At 39.1% G+C, this 25,148-nt stretch overlaps 1 protein-coding gene across 2 annotated transcripts in view; it reads right to left on the bottom strand.

The window, feature by feature from the left end:
• Positions 1-7,165: 7,165 nt before the first annotated feature.
• The window catches only part of LOC107582789 (serine-rich coiled-coil domain-containing protein 2-like), a 58,831-nt gene continuing 40,848 nt past the window's right edge, over positions 7,166-25,148 (bottom strand). Inside the window, exons 10-13 of one of the 2 annotated variants that reach the window (XM_016268813.1) lie at positions 21,551-21,661; positions 16,229-16,310; positions 13,428-13,467; positions 7,166-8,843 (exon numbers count right to left, since the gene is read on the bottom strand). In XM_016268813.1, coding sequence (XP_016124299.1) covers positions 8,783-8,843; positions 13,428-13,467; positions 16,229-16,310; positions 21,551-21,661 — 294 coding nt within the window. In that variant the 3' untranslated portion in view covers positions 7,166-8,782. The remainder of the gene's footprint in view (positions 8,844-13,427; positions 13,468-16,228; positions 16,311-21,550; positions 21,662-25,148) is intronic. The other variant, XM_016268819.1, reaches the window with a different exon arrangement.

The following is a 25,148-nucleotide window of genomic DNA, read 5'->3' as shown; positions in this document are numbered from 1 at the left end:
AATCATTCAGACCTTTTTGTTAACCAATTCATTGAAAAGATCTAACTCCAAAAAAGGATTCATTCATGAATCAGACAATGCTATGCCTCCCATGAATATGTCAAGGAGAACTAGAATGGATGTCAAGAGGTTTTAACCAGTAATGACTTACATTTTGATCTGTTTCTCACACAGGTATCATAAGACTTGCAATGCATCAAAAGGACCACTTTCAAGATACTTAATAGTGCTCTGGTATCTCTTTTGAAGCTTGAAAGTCCCAGTCCCCATTCATTGTCTTCATCTTTTTTTTTCTGCGGAAGAAAGAAAAACAGAGAAAGTCATAAAGGTTTGGAATGACATGAGGCTGAATAAATGATGACACAATTTTCACTTTTGGCTCAAAAAACACAGTTAAACACAGTTGTCTTGCTTACCTCTGTCATTCTCTCTGGTACAGAATCAATGATCCTAACATCATCAAACACCATTCTGGTGATAAATAAATGCTACATATATAGTGTTTAAATATTTAGTAAGAAAATTACAGTTTTGCGTTTTTAAACTTGCAAAGTGCTGCACCATTTTTGGACAGTGTATAACCAAGACCTCTTCAAATATTTACACCATTGCAAATTCCCAAAGGCTTCCGGCAACAGTGATTTTAAATAAATAACCCACTCTCACACATATTTACATGCCATGCAGCCACCTATTTAATAAGATCTCCTCAGCTGAAACTAATGTAAGGAGGTTTTCTGCAGACTAAAACAGCCCATTTTTCATTCACAGTTAAATGAGTTACCTTGCTCATATAGTTAAATACTGTAAATGTAACTATAGAGATTTTGATTGAATATGGCTGATTTGACTCATGTCCCTCTCTGTGCTTCATTTCAGATTTTTATACCAGGTCGCACCTCAAATTATCTGTGACTCACTGACTGACTGTCAAGCATAAGACAAAAGGATTCATTTCAAGTACACTTCAATATAAACTTCACATAAACTCTGCACTGAGCAGTTTGGTTGACGTTATGGTTTGTTTGTTTTTGTCCAGTTTACTGAATTGTTTTCATCATCCTGTTCTGCTTCCATTCACATTTTTGTTGTTATGTTTACCATGGAGGACATGACTGAATATCAGAAACTGTTTCCAGGGGGTTGTTAAGAAACATGGGTGTCAAATTTGATTAAAATGACTCTCCACTTGCTTGGTTACTGAATGAAAATTATCGAGATTATACCTGTGCTTGGTGGCTTTCTGATTTCATTTTTCCTTTAATTCATTTTGCCTACAGTGGAGTCCGTCCCTTAGCAAACTGCCGACGGGAGACTGTCTGTCTCTTAAAGCAACAGAGTCCTCTAATGCAGCAAGCACGGATATACTTCATCAGTGCAGCCAATAATCTCATTCCAGCAATAATAAGAAGATTACCCTCTGTTTCTTCTCAGTTTCAGGGATTAATGGTAAAGTATGTCTCGCATAACCTTTGTGTATTTTTATTATAGTGTCACTGATTCAGATATATCTATTCTGAAGTTAATTTGTTATGGATGTTAAGTTGTGCTTGTACTATTTTAACCCTCACTAGGTTTCTGCAGGTCAATTTAAATCCAACCGTTGCCTAGAGCAGTATAAATATTACACCATATTCTTTTTGAAAGGAAACTCTGTTTCTTGAGCACAGAGACTGAAAGCTAATCTGATTGGACAAGCTGTGCATGAGTGCTATTGTATTGTGCAAAAAAAAAATTGTATCCTCATCAGACTTAATTATTAATTTTGGCATTCCTAGTGGATATTACACATTCCACCTGTTTTAAAAGCTAGTAATATGAATAAATCACTCCCAAACAAGTCTTTTGTACAGGAAAGAAGTGTGTAGCAGACAGTCATCAATTATTTTTATTCATCCAAAATGTTTATTTGAGCTTACAACCACTAAAATATTCATTCAGCGGTTACTGATGGACAAAAGCACATTAATGTTTCATCAAACACTCATGCAAACATAGGCTTTAACAATGATGGTTGATTCATCGAGGATTATTCTGACAAAACAGCCATTAAAAATAGATAATGCGACAGAAAAATAAATATTTAAATCATTCAAATATGTATTTTTCCATCGTAAGTGAAGTTGGATGGTTTACTGTGGAGGTCTTTTGCTGATTCTAACAGATTTCTGAATGTTTAGTGTACTAGATCAGTATTTATTAACTGGTTTTGTTTTGCCTAAATTTGGTTTCTAAATGTCTCTTGAATTTTGATGGTTTCATGCTCTTAGCAGCCAAAAATTCACTGCTCAAAGCAATTTGTGGCTGCCCCTCCTTGCAAGTAATTCAGTATTCCATGTAGTCTGGGTCATATTTTATTTCACTTGAAAAAAAACTATTTAAATAACTTAAATTTTTATGTCTTATTTTTTATCTCATTTTTACACTTAAGTAAGCCTATTTATTTTCCCTTCCTAACTATGCGTGATTACTTGGTTCAAAATAATTGCCATATTATTATTTGCATTTGCATATATGTGTTTTTCCTTGTCCCATTTTTTGAAAGCAACCCACCCGTTGAGAACTTTTCTTCTAAAATCCAAGTCATGAACTCCTAAAGACACGGAAATCATAATGATAAAAAGCACTCAGCTGCATGTACAACATACTTCAAACATTGAGTGCACTGATGTGTCTAGAATTGCACAGGTTACTAATCCACAAAACAAAGGCATCTGGCATACTGCCATCCTGTAAGACTGTGGTTCTCAATTCTAGTCCTCATGAACCACCGCTCTGCATATTTTGCATGTCTCTCTTATTTAACACATCTGACTCAGATCCTTAGCTCGTTAGAAGAGAGCTCCATGCATGAACTGTGTTCCGATTGACAGGGTCCCTACACAGTGTTTATTGCTTACTACTCCCTGAGCATGGGAAATCTGGTGAAGTTTATTTCACTTCGAAACATTCATTCATGGATTTGCGCTACGCCACAGCCTGCAGCATCTTCACACACAGACGAAACTTACTAGAGAAGTGTGAAGTGTGACATAATATACCTCTGTAAATAAATACAATTTAAATTCACGTCTCGCACACTTTAATGCCCTTTGAATGGAACATATACGCTCCTATCAAACTGGAATCATGGCCGAATATCCTATGATGTCCACTTATGGTCGAATAGAACAAACATCTAAAGTGATAAGAGATACCAACCCAATCTCTCTGCAATACATATTTGACAAGGTGGCTAATTTGTACGACCTCACTCGTACAAAATCATATGATTTGTGAAAAATTTTACATATTTTACGAGGTGGCAAATTTGCCCCTAAACTTAACCGTCACAGAAATCGTACGAGTGAGGTCATACGAATTGGCCACTTCGTAAAATACGTACGAATTGCCCGAAAGATATAGCTTTGCAGATACATACAAAATGTGCAAACCAATTGAGAACCACTGCTGTAAAAAATACACACAGACTGAATGCCTGTGTGTATTTCTAACAAGATGGCAGTTCACTTGTGCACTGAATACATGCAGCAGATTTAGAGGTGGGACCACAGAGACAGATCCGGAACAAACTAATGGTTAAAGCTCAGGGCTGGTAAACAGAAGATTGCAGGTCTGATCCCTACAGGGAATCTCCCCATAGTTCAACTGTATATTGTACTTGGATAAACAAAAAAAATGTATAAATAGGATTACTCATATCTCAGAGAATAAACTATCAAAGATCCTAAAAAATAACTGATAAAGTGGCTTATATGTACCATGGTAGTGTCCAGTTCTACATCTACTGCAGGCTTGTGTTGTGTTTTCACACTGACAGCATTATAGCTGCATCTCTAAACAGAAAGTAAAGTGATTTCTGGGTTACTACGTTAAGTATTTCACTTAATAACAGCCATAAATTATAAAATGTCTATCAAGAGTGTGCCATTGAGAATTATTACAAGCTTGATTGTTGAAATGCATTTTACATGAGAAACTTTAAGATCCAAATGGTAATTAACTAATCCAGAACAGAACCCAAAGCCCAAATTGTAACTAAACTGCTATCATCATCTGCATTGAAAGTGTTGCTTTGTCAGTCACTGCATGAGGAACATCAAGCCCAACAGATGTGTTTTCAAGCAATGGGAGACCAGCTCACTCCATTATCATGTCCTCACAAGACCCTATACAGCAAAAGATTGTGTAAATAGCTTATTTTTCAACATGTTTCCGCATCTGATGCATGGGGAGGGGGAGCTCTGCCGAAACTCACAGCACACACTGCTCACAAGAGCGTTATAAACCTTTTAAACTATTGAAATTAAATTGTGTGAAACAGGCCTGTCTTCACAATGCTTTAAACAACTTTGTTCATGATGACCTCCTTGTGTGTTTGCAGGACAGCAAAACCTTCTTCAATGGGCATTGAATGCAGAGCTGTAAGTGTTGTCTGACCTCTAGGCAGCCTGTAAGATGAGTTTAAGTGCTCACTCCAGTGATTGCATGGTGATGAAGAGCAGCGGTCCGAGTGGGGCATGTCTGAGTGCTTGATACTACTCTAGCGTTCCTCTTCTCCAAGACAGGACAGCCTATTCAAGCAAGCCGATACACATTTTTCTACATTAAACGCTGCAGGGGAAACAACTCTCATTCTGCTAAAGATTTCATCCTTATAACTTTGTCTTTTTTACATAATAGTTTTTATATTAGTATATTATTAGATATTAACCTTGATAAGCATTTATGGACTAAATTGTGAAGCTTGTGGCACAGACCTCCGTGGTCCTCTGACCCAGCCATGCTTGGAAAAGATTCTTATAGAGAAAAAGAGAAATAAGTGAGAGAAAAGAACAGTGTTGTTCCTTTTTGTTTTCTCTTCTCCATTTTCCAAACCTTTCTTTCTGTAGTTTTATTACAAGGAAATTACAAAACTGTCAATGCCTTTGTTTTAGATTTTGGATTGAAAAAAACAACAGAAAAACAAACACGCTCTGGAGGTCCGGATAATCACAGACAACAATTATGTAATTAATTTCTTTCACACTGCATTCTCCAAACTCTCTTCCCTTTCTTTCTTTCTTTCTCTTTCTCACACACACACACACACACACACACACACATACCTAATTTATCCAGTCAAGAGACCATTAGACACTCAGCATTCACTGCAAAGATACCCATCTAATATCTTGACCTCTAGATTACAGTTCGAAAACATGATTGGTGGGGCAGATGGGGTCAGAAGGTCAACACTTTGGATAGCAAGACTCCAGTTAAGTCATCCAATCAGTTCCCGCTCTGTGCTACAATAGCAATCAGTGTCCTGGTTGGAGTTAACCCTCCTACACTCAACTTCAAAGCCAAATACACTTCAAACGCATACTGTACATGCTTCTACTGGCTGACTGACCAGCCCAATCTCATCTGAGCAGGCCCCTTTGACACTTCCTAGTAGATCAAAAGAAGAAAAACATTCTGAAAAATTTAGTGGAAAAGGTCAAAAATAAAAATAAAAAAAATAAAAATAAAGGCCTCTAACTTTCCAAGCAGGGAATGCAGAGTCTGTTCCTTGTAGAACACATATTCAGGCAGTACATCAACGCCACTTGCATTTAGCCCTGAACTGCTGCAGAGAATTGGAAAACGCAGCATCTTCAGTTCAGTGCACTGAGAAACGAGAATAACTCGTTGGCAGCAGCATGGCGTCCCTGGATCTCTGCCCTTCAACGAATCTTCACACAATCATCAATGCCATGAGAGGGGATACAGGCTGTCAGCAACAAGACATTTGAGAAAGACAAACGCAGATTATCTGTAGTCCATCAATTTATCCATCCATCTATCTGTAGTATCTATCCATCAATATATTGCATCCATCTATCTGTATCTAGTATCTATCTACCCATCTATTGTATCCATCCATATACAGTTACTACTACAGTATCTAGCCATCTATAAAACCCATTGTATCCATCTATCTCTATCCAACCCATCTATACTATAGGATCCATCTATCCATTAATCTATCTCCTAGAACTGCCTAAAGACACCCAAGCAACTGTTTGGCAACGCAGCAGCCCCCCAAAATATCATCATACCGTCAAAACAATTTCAAAGCTTTTTCATATAAAACTTTTCTTGTCTTTTCTCAACTAAAATAATTGGTTAAAATATTAACTCCAGACTGTTTTCAGTGTAATTGCGCCATGAAACTGAAGGAATTTAATTTAATTTCTCTGTATACCCATTTAGCATTGGAAAAACAATGCTGAAACTTTTCTTCCGAAAATGCTGAAGTTCAGCTCTTATTTGTCTTTATATTGTCAAGGCTGTTTACACAAACAGTGTTTGGGGCAGACTCTGAGGATATTAGACAACTCTTTCCCAATGTGTGGATTTACAGTATAATGAACAGGGTGGCATAAAGCAGCCCTGAAGAAGGAAGAGCTGTAGCAATCCACGCAAATGAATGTCTGACACAAAGAAATTGCAACAAAGAGTGTGAATCTTATTCCTTCACTTTATTAAAGTCTCACAATGTCCACTGGACCAGGGCACACAGGGACAGAACATCAAGACACATACAGCCAAATAAAATTAGTTGCACACAATAAGATGACAGCAAATCAAACAGGTCAAAAAGACCAGAGTCTCTCCAGTGTGGAGGTTGAAATGGGTAATTTAAAGTGCTTAAATGAATTCCTCTTTTAGTAAACATCTATTCTGTCCAGACAAACAGGCTGGCAGCTGTTGTATTTATGAAGCCACAATGGAGCAAAACATTTCCCTAAGGAAACCAAACTGGAAACCATCCTCCCTTAGAAAACACCTACTGGTAACAAAAGCAACCTCATATCAAATCAGTCTACCTTATGGCAAAGGACAAATTGTCCAATTTTTCCATAAATGATACTGTCTTAAGTATCATTACTTGCAGAGCCAAAAATAAGTTATTGAAACATCAAGACAAAAATCTTCAAGTGGGTAATTTATGTACATTTAAAGTTTCACCGCAAGAGTATTTCTGCTCCAAAGACAAGGCAAAAATGTTATTCCTGCAGCACTGGATCAGACTGAACAGCTTAATAAAGGCATTTTAACGGTAAACATCTTAATGTATAAATAATTAAAAAGCATTATAACAATTTTGTATGCAACTAATATGTGTGTGGGGGGCAAGTTTATGCTTTGAGCATGCCATAATTCATAAAGAAAAAGAACCTTGTTAATACATGAGGCATAAGCCTAATTAAACTGAAATTCTGCTGATCATGACTGCAGGCAAGGTGAAAATAAAGGAAGCACTGACGGTGGCGTGCCAGCGCCCTCCTGCCAAAACACTGTGTTTATAGGTCAAAGACTCTACTGCACTGAGAAACAAGACGTACTCTAGGAATGAGAACGATAAAAAAATGTTTTGAGATTTTGTAGCTTGCAATGTTTTCTTCGTGTTTATGTGGTGAATTCAGAATTCAAGGATGTGAAGTGAGGCATAAAGTAATACACAAACAGATCAAATCACAGCAGACTGAGAAGTTTTCCTTTGGAAACTGGAAAGGATACTTGGGTCACATGACATAATGACTCTCTTTAAGACAAGATCTGTGAGGCTGCGTAGAAAATAATATGCGTTTCGCAGTTAAACCTCAGGAGGTTGGTGATGTAAATGTCATTTTCACCCACTAAACGAGTTGGTGTCCTGAGGGCACACCGCATGGGGAAATAGCCAGACACTGAGGGTGTCTTGAATCATCTCCACAGGCAGTCTATGTCACAGCACTCGCATCTTTGATGTTTGTTGAGTATTAGTAAAAAGACCTCTCTAGTACTCGTTTTCTCTGCTTTTGCCTTCTCTTTCAGACTGAATTTCTGTCCGTAATTTTTTCCTTCAGTTTGTCAATCCATTAGGAGCTCAGCTAGATTAGAACGATCTTGTATGGATGATGTAATTGTGAGTGGTAAAGGTTTCTTAGTGGTTAAGGAATTATGATCAATGACTTTTAGTTTGAAGTGATAGGGCGGTTTTGTGCGACAGATGCGCTGATTGTGACACTACTTTTTGTTGCATAGTTAGATGCGATAGCTTAGCTGCTTTGTTTAGCTTAAAACGTTACCTAGCCACTAACACCATCTAGTGCAAGCCGCATGTGTGATCATGCGTTCAGGGAGGTAGCCTTATTAGTGTCTATGGCTGCAGCTGACCCTTAGTGGATCTTTGGCTTTGAAAGTCTTGTGGATATGCCGAGCTGTACCGAAGCATTGTGTTGTGGGTCAGCATCGACCACTGCTGGCCAAGGCTGGGATAGACGGCCGCGAGTAATGATGTGGTTCCCTGCCATGAAGCATGGCAAACCTCTGGACGGAGGAGGAGGAAGAAGCTGCTGGGCCTTGTGGTTCACAGAGGGTCCTGGTTTTGGGTTTGACCCACTACCGCCCCCTATAAACAGAGCAGGGAGAGTTACCCATTTGTGTAGACTTGGAGGCTGCAGGACACGCGGGCTGAAGATGGACAAGGGATGAGGTGTCTGCAGGAGTTTGTGTTGATGGCTTTCAAGGGTCGGTCTCGCAATCTGTTCTCCAGCCCCTGATGAGTCATTCTCATTGTTGTCTTGTATGCGAAGGTGGGTGCTAAGCAACCGGCTCAGCTCTTCTGGGTCAGGCAGAGATTTTGACTCCATTTGAGGGTCTTTAGCAGGAGGAAGAATTGGAACGGTGCAGGGGGTTGTAAGACAGGTCGTAGGAGGCAGTTCCTCTTCGGTGCAGGCATCATTGTGGACCCCGGTGGGGACTATTCTTGCTAGTTTTCCCTGGATGAGGGGCTCGTTGGGGATGTGACTGATGGGCTGAAGTATTTGAGGCTGCAGAAGACAAAACAGAACATTATTTATCACAATAAACCAGAAAGGAGATATGTGATCAGGGGCTACAATCCCATAGTCAGTGTATGGGACTGATATCTGTATTTAATAACAGGTGTGACTCTCGAATTGTCCCATTCATAGAAAAGCTTACAGAAGCAGTTATAGTAATACTGTATAAAGGGATTTTAACTGACAGCAACAGTTGCTAGTCCTGTTCACACAGCAATGGTTAGTCAAATTCACTTATAAAATTTGGCTGCAAGTCTAAGAAATTAATTAGTCACTTAGCTTACAGAGTGTGGTTATCTACTTTAAAACCAAATTGTGCTTAAACCAGGGTTGTGCACAATTCAGTAATTAACTGAGAAGGCCTTTTAACTTCCCATTCAATTCCTGAATTTAAAATGAGAGAAAAAAATGATGAATTTTGGTTGCATATAAGTAGAATTAAAGGTGGGGTAAGCGATTTTTCAAAAACGCTTTAGAAAACTGATTTGGGCCGAGTAGCAAAACAAACTTGCAGCCAATGAGCAGTAAGGGTCTTGTCTACACATGATGTTGAGGAGAGAGCATTCAGTGCACAGGATGGACATTAGCTGGGCCGAGTGACGACAGAAAGATAGAGATGCATCAGCATCACTGATTATAATGAGTTCTATAGCATTTTGTCACGCCATGCCACTCGCATCCAGTGTAGACACGGTGTAACATTGGTTTTGCTTTTTTTCACAGAACTAATTGTTGCCTGGGTTGCGTACGTATGTGTGGGGCGGAGCTATCAAAATAGGGGCGAGACCCTTTTGGGGTAGGGGCGTGTTTGTTTTGGTGATTTCAAATGTCAACATTGGCTACCAGAAATCGCTTACCCCACCTTTAAAATTAACTAGAATCCAAATAAATTAATTAAACGGACATTTTAAAGGGGTCATATGATGCGATTTCAATTTTTCCTTTCTCTGTGGAGTGTTACAAGCTCTTGGTGCATAAAGAAGATCTGTAAAGTTGCAAAGACTAAAGTCTCAAATCCAAAGAGATATTCTTTATAAAAGTTAAGAGTCAACCATGCGCATTTTATGAAGGACGAGGACTGTTTCCTGGGAGAGTATAGCCAACAATGCCGTTGTCTGTTTCTATAAAGTGGGGCAATTCCAACTTTGCAAGGACAGCCTGGCGCTTCATGACTCACAGCCTGTAAGTACATTTTTTATATTTAAAGAATTTGCCACTGACGATTCAAACACGAGTTTTGAGCAGTGTAGAGTAGCGCTTGTTGTTTGTCGTTTCTCCGATCACAAATGCAGACATGGTTTTATGTTTACGCAGCGCGATACGCAACGCGTAAAAAGACAGTATATGTCATTATAATCAGTAATTATGTCCCCACTGGATGCAACAAATGCCTCATTTATAATGGGTTTTACTGGTTGTCTCGTAGCGCATCACAGGCGCACACGCATCACCGTCACACACACGGCATCACAGTATGGTAAGGGGCGTAACATTGGGGACCAATTCTCACTATTAACAACTGTAACAATTAACTACAACTACTGCTTCAATAAACTACTAATTTGCTGCTTATTAATAGTTGGTAAGGTAGTTGTCGTGTTTAGGGATGGGGTAAGATTTAAGGCATCTAAAAAAATGGTCATGCAGAATAAGGCATTAATATGTGCTTCATAAGTACTAATAAACAGCCAATATAAAGTAATATGCATGCTAATAAGCAACTTGTTAATAGTGAGAATTGGTCAGTTGGCCGTTGAGTTGCAAACCAATTGTTGGTAACACTTTAGAATAATGGTCCATTGTTAACAAGTAACTATGCAGGAAGTTGTTGTTAACTGCATAGTTACTTGTTAACAACGGACCATTATTCTAAAGTGTTACCGAAATGTTTTGGGTGGATGAGCATGTATGCAGGTGAGTTTCAATGAAGACAACTGTACACCATGACAGTGGCGTAAGTCCTTGTTTCCTCCTCATTCACTCTTTGTTTCTCATGGGCTGCAAAAGAGCACAGCTGTACTGAAACCACAGCACCCCCTACTGGCTAACAGTGATTTCATGCAGCCCACCACATTTCTAATCAGCCGGAGACCATTTGTAAGATTTGTATTATCTCCAGATACCATCACAAAACGATTTTATCACATGCCCGACCACACAGGGCTGAGAAAATATCAGAATGAGAGAGATGTAAAGCATTACCATTAGAGAGCGCAAAAAAACAACATGGTCGTTCCTCACTTAAAGAACACTGAACAAGAGTACAGTGCAGGTACAAGGGGATAAAAGCATGTGTATGAGAGTTTGTGTGCAGGAGGTTTGTCAGCGAATTTAGTATTGTGAGGTACAGACGGTCACGCATCTATGTGACATCACAAAGACTCAGGGGTGCAGACGCGTGTAAGGACACCTGCAGAGAACACATCCATAGTGCATTCACTGTTTTCAACAATGCTTTCAGAATCATTAAAGGAATTAAATGATTAAAACAGGTATTAATAAGCTGTTTACACCAATAATTGATTTGCTTCAGTCAAGTTGCCCATCCAATTAATATTAATGTCTTGCTTTATTGGTGAAAACCCCAGTTCTCAGGATGACATTCCCGTAAAAAATAGCGGATAAATTGTTTTAGTGTGTAAAATATTTATTGAACATTGGTGTACTGTTATCATCTTAGCTTGTTGTCATAATGCTGTTTCTACACTTTCATTAAAAGAAGCAATAAGACACTCAAGGCCACTTTTTACAGTAATTTTACTATGGTTAAGATATGGTTTTAAGCATAATGCAAAGATGAATACCTAAAATACCCATAACTGTGGTAAAATTGCTGTAATGAACAGCCCCACAGCCTTATTGCTTTTATAAAATGGCAGCAACAGCATTATGATAAATGATAACAATGTTCAATAAACAATTTGCACATGATAAACAATTCTTGTGCCCAGAAATATAGTTCATTATACTGACTCTAGGCAGTTTTGGGGTTGCCAAGCAACATGGCAACTTTAATATAGAATTCATCACAGGTGTTTTTATATTGTCTTCAAACAAGGCTCATTTAATTAGAATTTAGTTAAATTTAGAGTTAAAAATATCGGTTACATAATACAATACTAACATCATAAAAACAAAGGAATCATGCAGCACTAAACAAACAACAGCAACAAGACAGTAAAATGAAAAACAACTACGCAAACAGAAGAAGGGGTTTCTGTATAAGTACCTGAAGTATCTGATATATTTCCAGTAGAATGAGGACCAGGTTATAGATTGAGTCTTTACAGAGCAGGGCTCAATATTAAGCATGGCTGAGCAGACCAATGCAGAGTTGTCACTATACTTATGTTAATAGTTAACATATGTTGTGTTCAAATGGCTTTGTTTGATGTATTGAACAATTTTTGAATTCTGCTGATTAGTATGTCTGAAAGGAAAAGTTTAGATAATAGATGAGGATGTGCCAAGACTATCACAAATCAGTAATGCTTTGCACTTTATGCCATTGTTTTAGAATTGTTTAGAAAAAGAATATGAATTCTTAGCTTTCACATAGTAATAGTTGCATAATTTCCAGCTAGTGTTGCAAATTATAATTGCATTTATTTATTGGTAAAGAAAACCTTATTAATTAAAATAAAATCTTTTTTTTGTGAAGCAATTAATAATTAAAAAAAATATTTTAAAGTAATTAAAATAATTTTATAGTTTTGTTGTTTATGTTTTTTTGTGGTGGTGTCTATTCAAATCTGAAGTATTGGCCTGTTTGGCCTAGAAGAGAAACATCCTTTATCGTTGAGCCCTAAAAAAGCATCCAGATTTCAAAGAAGAGCAGGGCAAATCAACTGCCTCCAAAATGTTTCACAAGATCATTTTGTTACACGATTGCTGGATATTACAACAGAGAGAGCTGTAATAAAGTCTGGCTTTAATTCAGTCATTCGTCTTACTGCAAGATTTGGCCGATGAAATGTGGCCATTTTGATAATAGAAGAGTTTTTAATATCCTGGGTTTGTAGAAGTGGAGGTTATAATGTGAATCCTGAGGGAGATATTGGATAATTTTATTTTAATTGCCCTCTAAAACGTTTCAGCGTCTCCCTGTGCAGTCACAAGACCAAGGACAATTGCACTATGGGCTAATTCATTGCTTGTGTGTATGTTTGAGATATTTAAACCCTGGTTCACCTGTGCAGACAGATGACTTTTTGGATAAAGTCTCTAGGAGCAGGCTGAGAGAGAGATGGTGGGTCTCCCAGAACACACCAGTAAACACTGTAGCTCCATCAAAGCAAAGACAGATCTGACACAACCACAGCAATCACAGCCCACGGATGAAGAGAGGAGCAGAAACATTAGGACTTCATATAGGTGGTTTGGGCAAAAAAAGTCATGAAAAAAAAAGAGGAAAAAAAGTCTCATGCCAACTGTATTTTGTGAATGTTTGAAGAAAAAAAAAACTGAATATCCATGCTTCAAAAATAAAAATCAGACTCAAAAAAGCATGCATCGGTCATTCACGTCACGTGACCATGCAAAGGCTGAAGCTTTTAGTAGAGGTTACTGTACCACGCTGTGTCATGGAAGTAATGTATAAGATGCTCCACCCCTGTCCCGGAGTATTATGGGATAGGCAGAGGGGGAGAAACAACACAGAGCACAAGTTCATCCAATCAGGAAATAGGAAGAGGAAAGAGAAAAGGAAAAGACAGAGGAGAACATGGGAAGAAGAAGAAGACAGACCAGAAAGAACAGTGGAGTAAAAAAGAAAGGAAGAGGGTCAGATCTATTAAGGAAGACACCAAACAATCTGACATCTGCTCTACCTGAACTACAGCCATGTTTACAATCTATGACATTCTCTAAAATGATCACAGCTTTCTTCCTGCTAAATTAAATTACTACAAAACTATATTACTGCTGTCCTCACCTATTTTTCATGATATACACTCTTAAAAATAAAGGTGCTTCAAAAGGTTCTTCAAGCGATGCCATAGAAGAACCATTTTTGGTTCCACAAAGAACCATTCAGGCAAAGGTTCTTTAAAGAACCATCTCTTTCTTACCTTTGTATAATCTGAAGAACCTTCTTTCGCCCCAAAGAACCTTTTGTGAAACAGAAAGGTTCTTCAGATGTTAAAGGTTCTTTATGGAACCATTTAGACAAAAAGGTTCTTCTATGGCATCGTGAAGAACCTTTATTTTTAAGAGTGTATGCTTGAATCCTCCACTGCAATGGGCTTAAAAAAGTTGTGATACAGCATAGTAAGGACAATACAACTGAATAATTTACTGTGTGCAAACACGGTTACACTATCTTCAATTTATTGCAAATTGAACCTTACTGAAATTTACTGTAAAAATTGTTGCTAAAAATATTGGTATAGCAACAAGTTTTAAGTTAATTCATGTGGACTTAAAGGATTAGTTCACCCAAAAATGTAAATTCTGTCATGAATTACTCACCCTTGTGTCGTTCCAAACCCGTAAGACCTCCGTTCATCTTCGGAACACAAATTAAGATATTTTTGATGGAATCTGACAGCTCTCTGACCCTCCCATAGACAGCAAGGGTACTACCACGATCAACGTCCAGAAACGTAGCAAGGAGATCGGTAAAATAATCCATGTGACATCAGTTCGGACAAGTTGTGGAATCCGTGTGGTGCGGCTGACACAGAACAACATACGTTGTTTGCGTTCAGTGTATACTCTCCAAAATGGCGCTACAGGGTGACGCGGAGGAGACGAATTGTTGAATAAAGTCATTATTTTTTTTCTTTTGCGCACAAAAAGTATTCTCGTAGCTTCATAAAATTACAGTTGAACCCCTGATGTCACATGGATTATTTTACCGATCTCCTTGCTACGTTTCTGGACGTTGATCGCGGTAGTACCCTTGCTGTCTATGGGAGGGTCAGAGAGCTGTCAGATTCCATCAAAAATATCTTAATTTGTGTTCAGAAGATGAACGGAGGTCTTACGGGTTTGGAACGACATGAGGGTAAGTAATTTTAATTTTGGGTGAACTATCCCTTTAAAATTCTGGAAAGGAGTCAAATCCTTTAAAGCGTTAATTGCCCCCCCCCCCCCCCCAAAGTAATATACATTCTCTAATCTATGGAAGCTCATTTTCCACCTCTAAAATAAAAATAATTATTTAATACAATAGTTTATCATCACAATTTTATTATTATATACACTACCATTGAAAAGTTTGGGGTCAATAAGAATTTTTAAAGCAGTCTTTAGTGTCACATGATCTTTTAGAAATCATTCTTATGTGTTAATTTGATCCTCAGGAAATATTTGTGAAAAAAATAAAAAACCTTGTGCTGCTTATTGTTTTTGTGGAAACCGTGATACGTTTGATTCATGCTAACTTCATACCTTTGAACAGTAGTATATATATATCTTATACTTATTTTTCATAATCACAATGTAATTTCATCTCTCACAACATCAGATTTATTATTTTATTAAAAACCGGTTTCCACACCCATTCTAGGTTAATATGCAGACAACTATAACCAATTATAGCCATTTGTAGGTTGAATTTCCTATGGTTTTGCAGCTCTGTTTGTTTGATCTGACATGCCAACTTCTAGCTCAGTCAATGGGATGAGTTTGAGACAGAGCTACCTGTTTGTCCATTATTAATTATATTCAGAACAATATTCATAACATTTAATTTTGCCAAAGTAAATGTAAAATAATTTAACTGCAGACATAAAAATGCTCTTCTTTTATAGTGAATCCTATTACTCCTATATCTCTCTCCCTCTCACACACACAATCTATTAAACCTGCATGTGTTCATGCTGTTTCAGACAACAAATGTTGGCTCTTCGACTGACCGCACTGATGCACAGCAATGTGTATCCAAAATCCCTGCACAAACACACCTGAAGACAGGGCACAGCACAGCCATCCACACAAACACACTGTGGAACGGATGGTGTGATTCAACCAGTGCAGTGACCCACCTAGACCTGACAGAGACACTTCAAAACTGCCCAGCGGGCATCTGCTGACTTTGTCTAACCCTCTTAAACCGCTTCCACTTTCATCTGTCTCACACCACATCTCCTCCTCCTCTCTCTCTCTCATTACACTAATATCCTATTTATACAGCCCTGACTCACTGCCTGGTGTAACTATATTGTGTGTATATATATATATATATATATATATATATATATATATATATATATACATACACTGTATATATATAAACCATAAACCTATAGGGAGACCATATATGAAAGAGAAAGGAAGGAAAGAGCAGAGAAAGAAACAAAGGATGACAGAAAGAAAGCAGAACATTTTGCCAAGGGAATGGCATCAGAGGTCAGGGGTTAATGACTCACATTGCCGGCGTTGAGGCATGCTGGCACGAGGTGCAATCTGGTACTGGCACTGCCAGGGAGAGAGGAGAGGAGTGGGTACAGCCTGCAACACACAGAAAAACGGTGACACACACACACACACAACACCCGCACAGCTGCAGAGAGACAACCCCCAGTGAATCTAGACAAAACAGTTTAGAAAGAAAAACTCACATCGCAGAGAGAAACGGTACACATTTCCTCTATGAAGACAAACTACCATGAATATCTGAACATTAAACTGAAATATCAGTGAAATGAAAGCATGCTAGAGAGCCATAACACAATATGTGCATGCAATATTCCTAGCTTACCACATATAGATCTCATAGATATATCCTATATATGCGTGTAAAATGCACATGCACTGGGGAGATTTCTGAGATTAGATCTGTTCTTAAACATGTATATGTATCTTTAGCTACATCTAATATTTTGTCAAGCTTAACCGTAATGTTCCTAAACCTTATCATGAAATTTTACTTTACAAAATTTACTGCATACAGTTTAGGGGCACCATTGGGAAAATGCAGAGAGATAAAGGCAAACAAAATGTCTCCGGTTAATCACGTAATCTCGGTTCCCTGAGACATTGCATTTGCTAATGCTTATGGGGAAACCCCTTCCTCCAAATACTACTGAAGCCTTATTGAATCACACCAGTAACACTGGCCAATGGCATTCAAGTGCACGAAATATGAGGGGCTTCTCTCTTTATATAAGGCAACACTTGGACGTCATCCATTCAGAATCTTGACTGAAGCAACTTGGAATTATTAGATCCTGACCTAGGTGACATGGCAGTAAGTGCAATGTCTGGTTCCCTCATCTCAGGGAACCGAGGTTACGGGAGTAACCAGAGATGCTCCCTTACAATTCATAACTTTGACATTGCATTTTCTAATGCTTATGGGGAACGATTAAAATCACGCCATGTTACAATGACGGATCCTGGCTCGACTAAGTATGTCAAGTTTTACATACGGAGTCATAATGAGAGTGGCAATGATATTGGTGCTCTTGGTAAACACACAGCCCAGTCTACAGGACCTGGTCGAAACCATGTCAAGGTGGGGGGGGGGGGGAAACACTGGTGATGTGAAATAGCACCGGCGTCATCACATATAAATCAGTTGAAGTTTGTTAATTTCAACGAAATCATGTCTCAAGATCCACGAATGGGCGGAGTCCGCCATCTTTCTTTGGTACCAGAAAATAACGACTGTAGAAGCCACTCTCGCGATCTGCAAGGGGCACTGTCTCTTCAGCACTTTTTGCAAGTAGGTTGTGTATTTCCTCTTGCAGAACTGAGGCATTCTGCTCCCGTACAGTGGACATTAACACACCGTTGAAATGGGCCCGGTACTGCAGAAGAACTGAAGCATGTAGCGATATGCTTTGGAAAGAAGTGGCTAATGGCTTTCTACTGTTTTTGCACTTCAACAAAAAGCTCTCCGTGAAAGTCTACAACGCCGCCATGAGGGGTTCACGGGTGCATCCAGATGAGCCATTTTATTTGAGTCTTTTAACTCTGAGTAAGCCACAGGTGACGATCTAGCACCACAAGATTTCCCATGTTTCCCAGTCAATCGCTCGAGCTGTCACCTTCGTCACTCTAAGGGCCAGATCCATGGCACGTCGGAGCTCTTTGAAAACCTCAGGGTCCAGCCCGCCTTGAGCAGTTTAGCCTGATAGACCTCGAGGATTGCCATCACATGCAGTGCTGAAGATGCTTTGCACGCTGCAGAGAAAGCCTTCCCGGAAAAGTTAAATGCGGCTGCCGGACAGAGATGGGCAGCAATGGCTTCTTCCACTAATGGGGAGTTTAACTTACCCCAATTGGTCAGAGCCATCCACAGAAGAAAGGAGAGAGGATCCCTGATTGTGCACTCGACTGGTGAGCAGTGCGTTCCAAGAATTTGATATTTCATCGTGCACCTTGGATGAAAAAGGGTCCGGGTCTCCGCAAAGTGTCCTTCCGGCTGTGGTGCTACTTGAGGTACCATTCGTTCAGACAGCTTCTGGCTGGCTTGGCAGGAGGCGCCCACTCTAAACCGAGCTCATCAACTGCCTTGGACAGGATGTGTAGGAGCTCTACATTACTATGATGGAGGTCCCCTGCGTTGCTGTCGTGGGGCGTAGTATAATCCAGCGGACTGTTGGACCACTCATCCTTCGCAGACGCTGTCACCGAAATAGCATCTTCCTCATCCTCAAGTGCCCTCTATAGTGCCGAAGGACACCACATATTGCACGTCAGGAGAGGGACGAAGATCAGCAGTCATGAAGTGCACTGGAAAGGAACCTGCAGCAGGGGGTGAGGGGAGTGTGGGCACTGAGGCAAAGTGAGCTTGTCACCTGACCGATCCACATCAGAAGCTCGTGGCACTTTCCTCATCGGCTCGAAAGAGGCTGTAGAGGAAGAGCACAGCAGGGCAAAGAACAATATTTGGCTTTGACTAAACAACAAGTAAATGGGATATTCATCAGCACAACTGTATATTTGGCTTGCTTTTAACTCATGACAGTGAAACTATCTGTGCTTTTTGATGGACAGAACCATTCATAGAGACTGCTGTTTTTTATTATGGTATGACCGATTTCAGATTCACCCACCTCTAAACAGCACATAAGAGCACGTTTCTTCCTGTCTAAACGAATGGGCGGAGTCCGCCATCTTTCTTTGGTACCAGAAAATAACGACTGTAGAAGCCACTCTCGCGATCTGCAAGGGGCACTGTCTCTTCAGCACTTTTTGCAAGTAGGTTGTGTATTTCCTCTTGCAGAACTGAGGCATTCTGCTCCCGTACAGTGGACATTAACACACCGTTGAAATGGGCCCGGTACTGCAGAAGAACTGAAGCATGTAGCGATATGCTTTGGAAAGAAGTGGCTAATGGCTTTCTACTGTTTTTGCACTTCAACAAAAAGCTCTCCGTGAAAGTCTACAACGCCGCCATGAGGGGTTCACGGGTGCATCCAGATGAGCCATTTTATTTGAGTCTTTTAACTCTGAGTAAGCCACAGGTGACGATCTAGCACCACAAGATTTCCCATGTTTCCCAGTCAATCGCTCGAGCTGTCACCTTCGTCACTCTAAGGGCCAGATCCATGGCACGTCGGAGCTCTTTGAAAACCTCAGGGTCCAGCCCGCCTTGAGCAGTTTAGCCTGATAGACCTCGAGGATTGCCATCACATGCAGTGCTGAAGATGCTTTGCACGCTGCAGAGAAAGCCTTCCCGGAAAAGTTAAATGCGGCTGCCGGACAGAGATGGGCAGCAATGGCTTCTTCCACTAATGGGGAGTTTAACTTACCCCAATTGGTCAGAGCCATCCACAGAAGAAAGGAGAGAGGATCCCTGATTGTGCACTCGACTGGTGAGCAGTGCGTTCCAAGAATTTGATATTTCATCGTGCACCTTGGATGAAAAAGGGTCCGGGTCTCCGCAAAGTGTCCTTCCGGCTGTGGTGCTACTTGAGGTACCATTCGTTCAGACAGCTTCTGGCTGGCTTGGCAGGAGGCGCCCACTCTAAACCGAGCTCATCAACTGCCTTGGACAGGATGTGTAGGAGCTCTACATTACTATGATGGAGGTCCCCTGCGTTGCTGTCGTGGGGCGTAGTATAATCCAGCGGACTGTTGGACCACTCATCCTTCGCAGACGCTGTCACCGAAATAGCATCTTCCTCATCCTCAAGTGCCCTCTATAGTGCCGAAGGACACCACATATTGCACGTCAGGAGAGGGACGAAGATCAGCAGTCATGAAGTGCACTGGAAAGGAACCTGCAGCAGGGGGTGAGGGGAGTGTGGGCACTGAGGCAAAGTGAGCTTGTCACCTGACCGATCCACATCAGAAGCTCGTGGCACTTTCCTCATCGGCTCGAAAGAGGCTGTAGAGGAAGAGCACAGCAGGGCAAAGAACAATATTTGGCTTTGACTAAACAACAAGTAAATGGGATATTCATCAGCACAACTGTATATTTGGCTTGCTTTTAACTCATGACAGTGAAACTATCTGTGCTTTTTGATGGACAGAACCATTCATAGAGACTGCTGTTTTTTATTATGGTATGACCGATTTCAGATTCACCCACCTCTAAACAGCACATAAGAGCACGTTTCTTCCTGTCTAAGTGGGTTGTTCCTGGCCATAATAAAGCTGTAAAGTGGACCAGTCAAAATACTGGCCTGACCCTGACAGATCCATATCAGAAGCTCGAGGCACTTTCCTCCTCGGCTCGAAAGAGGCTGTAGAGTAAGAGCACGGCAGGGCTTGTTGGGAGAGTTCATCACCTTGGACGATGGCCAAGATGATGGCCATCAGAAGGTTCGATTGGCTCTGCGCAGGAGAGGCAATCGCGAGAGGTCATCCTTGCTTCTTAACTTTGCAGATATTGTTTATGCTCAAACTGCAACATTACACACTAACTAACATTAAAAAAGTGAAATCGCAATCAACCACCCCTTTAATCGAGCTACAGTGTTCATCTGTCTGTCCAAGTATACGTGACAAAAATTGGGTAACTGAATATATGAATATATGAAGGATCTTCTGAAGCAAGCACACAAGACCAAGGCCGAATAGTGAACACAAACTGAACACAAGTTGTCCTGTTATCTCCAATCCCCAATAACTGTTTATTTCTCTTCCTCATTTCCACTTCTAAATTCTCATCCATCTCTTGTTACCTCCCTCAACTCTCTCTCCTCCCCATAACCTCTCCTGATTTCAGCTTTCATCTTGTGCCGTTAGCTTTACTGATTGTGTGCCGGTCCTCAATAAGAACACGTCCCCTGGTGAACTTCCCAGGCTGGGGCTCTGAAAGCTAAACCACTGGAGTAAGCGCAGCACGGCTTCACTTAAATAGGAGATGACAATCATTCTGCACTCTGTAGTAGATGCCCGGTTTCCCCTAGCAGCTGCAAATTGGCCAAATCGGCACCTCGGCAAACTAGCCTCAGCTCAGTGCATCCCGCGAGACCGTCGGGCTATTTCAACACGAAAAATGAATGCGAGGGAGGAAAGGATGGAGGAGAGGAAAAGAACAGAAGGAATGTGTTGTCTGATTTGTCAGCCCTGACAACACATTTGCTTCTCCCTTTTGTAAACAACTAGCCACCTATAAAGCCTAGAGAGGTTTAGAGGGAAACAGGAAATGAAAACGAGGCAGACAGCTCACCAAGGACACACATAGATACACTCGTCTCACTACACTGACATTTTGGGAGAGTTTTGGGTGCCTTGATGATGTGATCAAGTTGACATGCACGTTGCTAGCCAGATAGCGAGAAATGACTCACAGCAGGGTGATGATGGGGCGGGCGCCACACCGTCTGAGTGGATTTATCATGATGAGTTCTTCTCTCACCTTTGACCCCTGACTTCTGCTGATGACACTGACATCTCACTGGCTGAAAGAAAAAGAATCAAAGCAATAATTTGATTTGCACACATTCTAAATATGAGTGGTTTGATTGTCTTATCCATTCAAAACTTGCTCCCATAATGCTAGAGTGCTGGGAGTAGTTTCCAGGGCATTGTTAGTAGAGAATACTTAAAAAAAAAAAAAACAATAATTAGTTTTATTAATTATCACCAATAACCTTACCAAATTTTTATGTTAGCTAATTTATAGTGTTCTGATAACCAATTTTAGGAACTGATAGTTTAATTATAGTTTTATTTTTGACAGACATGGCATAACTAAAAAAAATAAAACATTAAAGTACAATAAAAACAATGCATTATGAATTTATAACAATAATAAAAATAATAATAAATAAAGTTGAATAGATTATTCATAATAAATTATTTTTGTCATATCTATGCAAAGTAGTTTCGCAATCAATTTTCTTAGAACCATTTTTCGGTTTTATTTTTGACAAGTGACAACTAAAAATCATTAAACAACAATGCATTATGAATTATTATAATTAATACTAATAATAGTAAAATAAAATAAATTAAAATAAAGCCATTTATTATTATTATTATAAATGGTGTAATACATTAGTCCTAATAAATCATTATTTTTATATTTACGCAAAGTAGTTTTGCGATCTAAATTTTCTTAGAACCGTTAAACATTTTTTAAAACTATTTAAATAGAAAACTCTGAAATCAGGTTGTTAGTAACAGCACCTCTCCTAAACGAGCCACACAATTTGAGGTATCAATCATGGCAGTAGCACAAGAAGTGAGGGAGAGTTTAAATTCCCTAACCAATGTATAAGTAATACTGATCCTTGCCTTAACCACCACTAATAACATACTCTTGTTCTAATGTAAAGAAATCTCAACTGCTTTCATCTTTGCTTTGCAATCAGCATAATTGCAAAAGAGGTGAGCAAGTTTATTAGTGCTAATGATATAATTAGCTTACTGAAGGTGACAGTAATTGGGATTAAAGGTTATAGTGCACAAGTTGATGCACCATTCGCTGTTTTTATGGCTTGGAACGGTGAAGTTAATGAACATTATGAGATGTGGGTTTGTTCTGAGAACATCTTGTCCTGATTTCATCTTATTCATGCAGACATGGAGTTAGCATGACTTTAGTATCTTCTAGCAGACACTCCAGGCTCTAATTAGCCACTCATGTATTATGTATTTACAATTAGGCCTGTTGCGATAATTAAATAACCGTCTAATCGCGATTATTTGATCTAACCGTTGTTTCAGACAACCGCGATTATTGTGCTTTTTATATGGCACAAGGGGGAGTCATACAAAAAAAGAAACAGAAAAGCACCAGTTTGCTTTTCATGCACTGTATAGCCTATATCATCTGAAGCTATTCCATAGCTTAATGTGAGGGACGGAATTGTATTTACAGTGTTAAATTTAAGTTTACAGAAACTCATCTTCCTTCTGCTGCAGCTGTCAGTTATTTTCCGCTCAGCATTCAAACAGCACGTCAAGTTCAGTTATGACAGTCAGCACAGTAAAACTCTCTCTCCAAGATTAAATATATATTCCCATTATAATACTTGATGTGTAGATAAAGGTCTGGGGATTCGCATAAAATGACATCTTGCTGGAGTTCATGACTCGTTTCTAGGGCGCGATGCGGACTACTTATTTTTTAAAGGAATAATCACACATTTCTTCCATGTTTTAATTTTAATAGTAAATCCCCTTTGTTTGCCAAAAAATAAAGTTTGCTTAAATTTCAATAATTAAAAGATCAATTAAATGAATTTTTTATGCCTTCATTTGATAACCAGAAAAATGTAAATACATAACACAGAATTTCTGAGGGGAAAAAATTCATAAGGCTACTTTAAGAAAAAAATGAATAAATTAAGTTGTTTTATGCATTCAAATAATCAGACATGCTAAAACACAGAATTTGGTAACAATAAAAAATATGGTGAGAAAAAATAAAAATTTCATAGGGCCCCAAACATGTAATTTTTGTTAAACTTTTAATAAATTGATGTGAAAATGTATAAGTGTCATGATTTTAATTAATTAGACATGCTTTTTTATTAATACAATTTAATTTCACTATTTAAAAGGAGTCAAGAAAAATTTAAATGGAAAAAACGGAATTTGGAAAAAAATAAAACTGATTTCATAGGGCCCTACATTTTTCTTCTCTTTGTTTGTATTTGTGGAGTGCATGTTGCTTCAAGCACATCATTCTGCACCCTAGATGTGCATAAGAGCTTTGTGCTGCTCTGTTTGAAGTTTTACAATATCAAAATTTTGCACACAGAAAGATTATTAGAAGCCTTTCTTTTTCTCATGAATGTATTTTGTAAGAATACAAATAGTTAACAGAACAAACATGTTTAAATTGTATAATGTGCATAAAACATTGTTTTTCAAGATATTGTTTTTGCTGCTAAATTATACAGACAGCTAGTTTAATTTCATAGCTTATATATTTTTATTCAAAAGTAGTTTTTCTCTTTAATGAGGAAGTGAGTATTTAGTGGATTGTGTTTAACAAAGGGTTTAAAAAAAAAAAAGAGTGACCATTAGTTCCACAAAGACAGTATTGATATTCTGTAGTGGTGTAGAAAAAAAATAGAGCTGGTGTTGGATCGGTATTGGCCGATTCTTAGAATTTGGAATACTCGATGTAATCTTACACTGCAAAATAATAACTCAAAAAGATTAAACGATAACATCATAATTATTTACTGAACCCTTAAAGTCCCCCTGTGGTGAAAATCAAGTTTTTTATGTTGTTTATTTGTCTGTGTTGTTTTTAATATGCTTTTAGACAAACCATGTGTCAATCCATTTATCAACACCATTGCTGAGTATTTTCTCCTTAAAACTGTAGTTTCCCAAAGGCAGTCACAGAAACGCGGTTTGAAACAGCCTTTGTTTTGCTACGTCACAAAACTCAATAACCAATTGAGTCAAGGGATCCTATCCTTAGCATATCATTAACTGTGCTGCAAAGGGTCTAGTGAGAAGGCAGTCAGGTTAATCCGGTAACAGTTATATTTTTTCTGTAGATGTTTTGCCAACTGTTAATATTTCCCTCGATTTTCACGATGTCATGTGCTGTTAGCGCTTATTTATTTGTATTTAGAACCGCTAACTTGAATAATAACCCGCAGCAGCAGTGTAAACGTAGCCCGGAGTCAGACGCACCTCTCCCGCATTGGCATCCGCACGTCACACGCGTATGATCGCCGGCACGATTTGGAATCACAAACTTGGCTGCATTTGAGTCTTCAAGGCATTTTGAGGACATAACATCGTCAATTAAGTAAATTTAACGAATGTTACAGTATCCACTGTAGTTGTCCGCTAGTAAAAACTGTTTTATCAGTCATTATCTGTGTATGAACCAGCGCAAACAGATAATGTTACCTCACAAAGTTAGCCATCAGTCTCCTTTCTTACGTTGAGCATACCAGCTTATTTCTGGTTCAA

The sequence above is a fragment of the Sinocyclocheilus grahami genome, unplaced genomic scaffold, assembly GCF_001515645.1.
Source record: "Sinocyclocheilus grahami isolate Dianchi unplaced genomic scaffold, SAMN03320097.WGS_v1.1 scaffold4.1, whole genome shotgun sequence".
In the NCBI taxonomy this organism is placed as follows: Eukaryota; Metazoa; Chordata; class Actinopteri; order Cypriniformes; family Cyprinidae; genus Sinocyclocheilus; species Sinocyclocheilus grahami.
The sequence above is the reverse complement of the archived record's forward strand: the minus strand, read 5'-3'. Positions and strand labels throughout refer to the sequence as shown.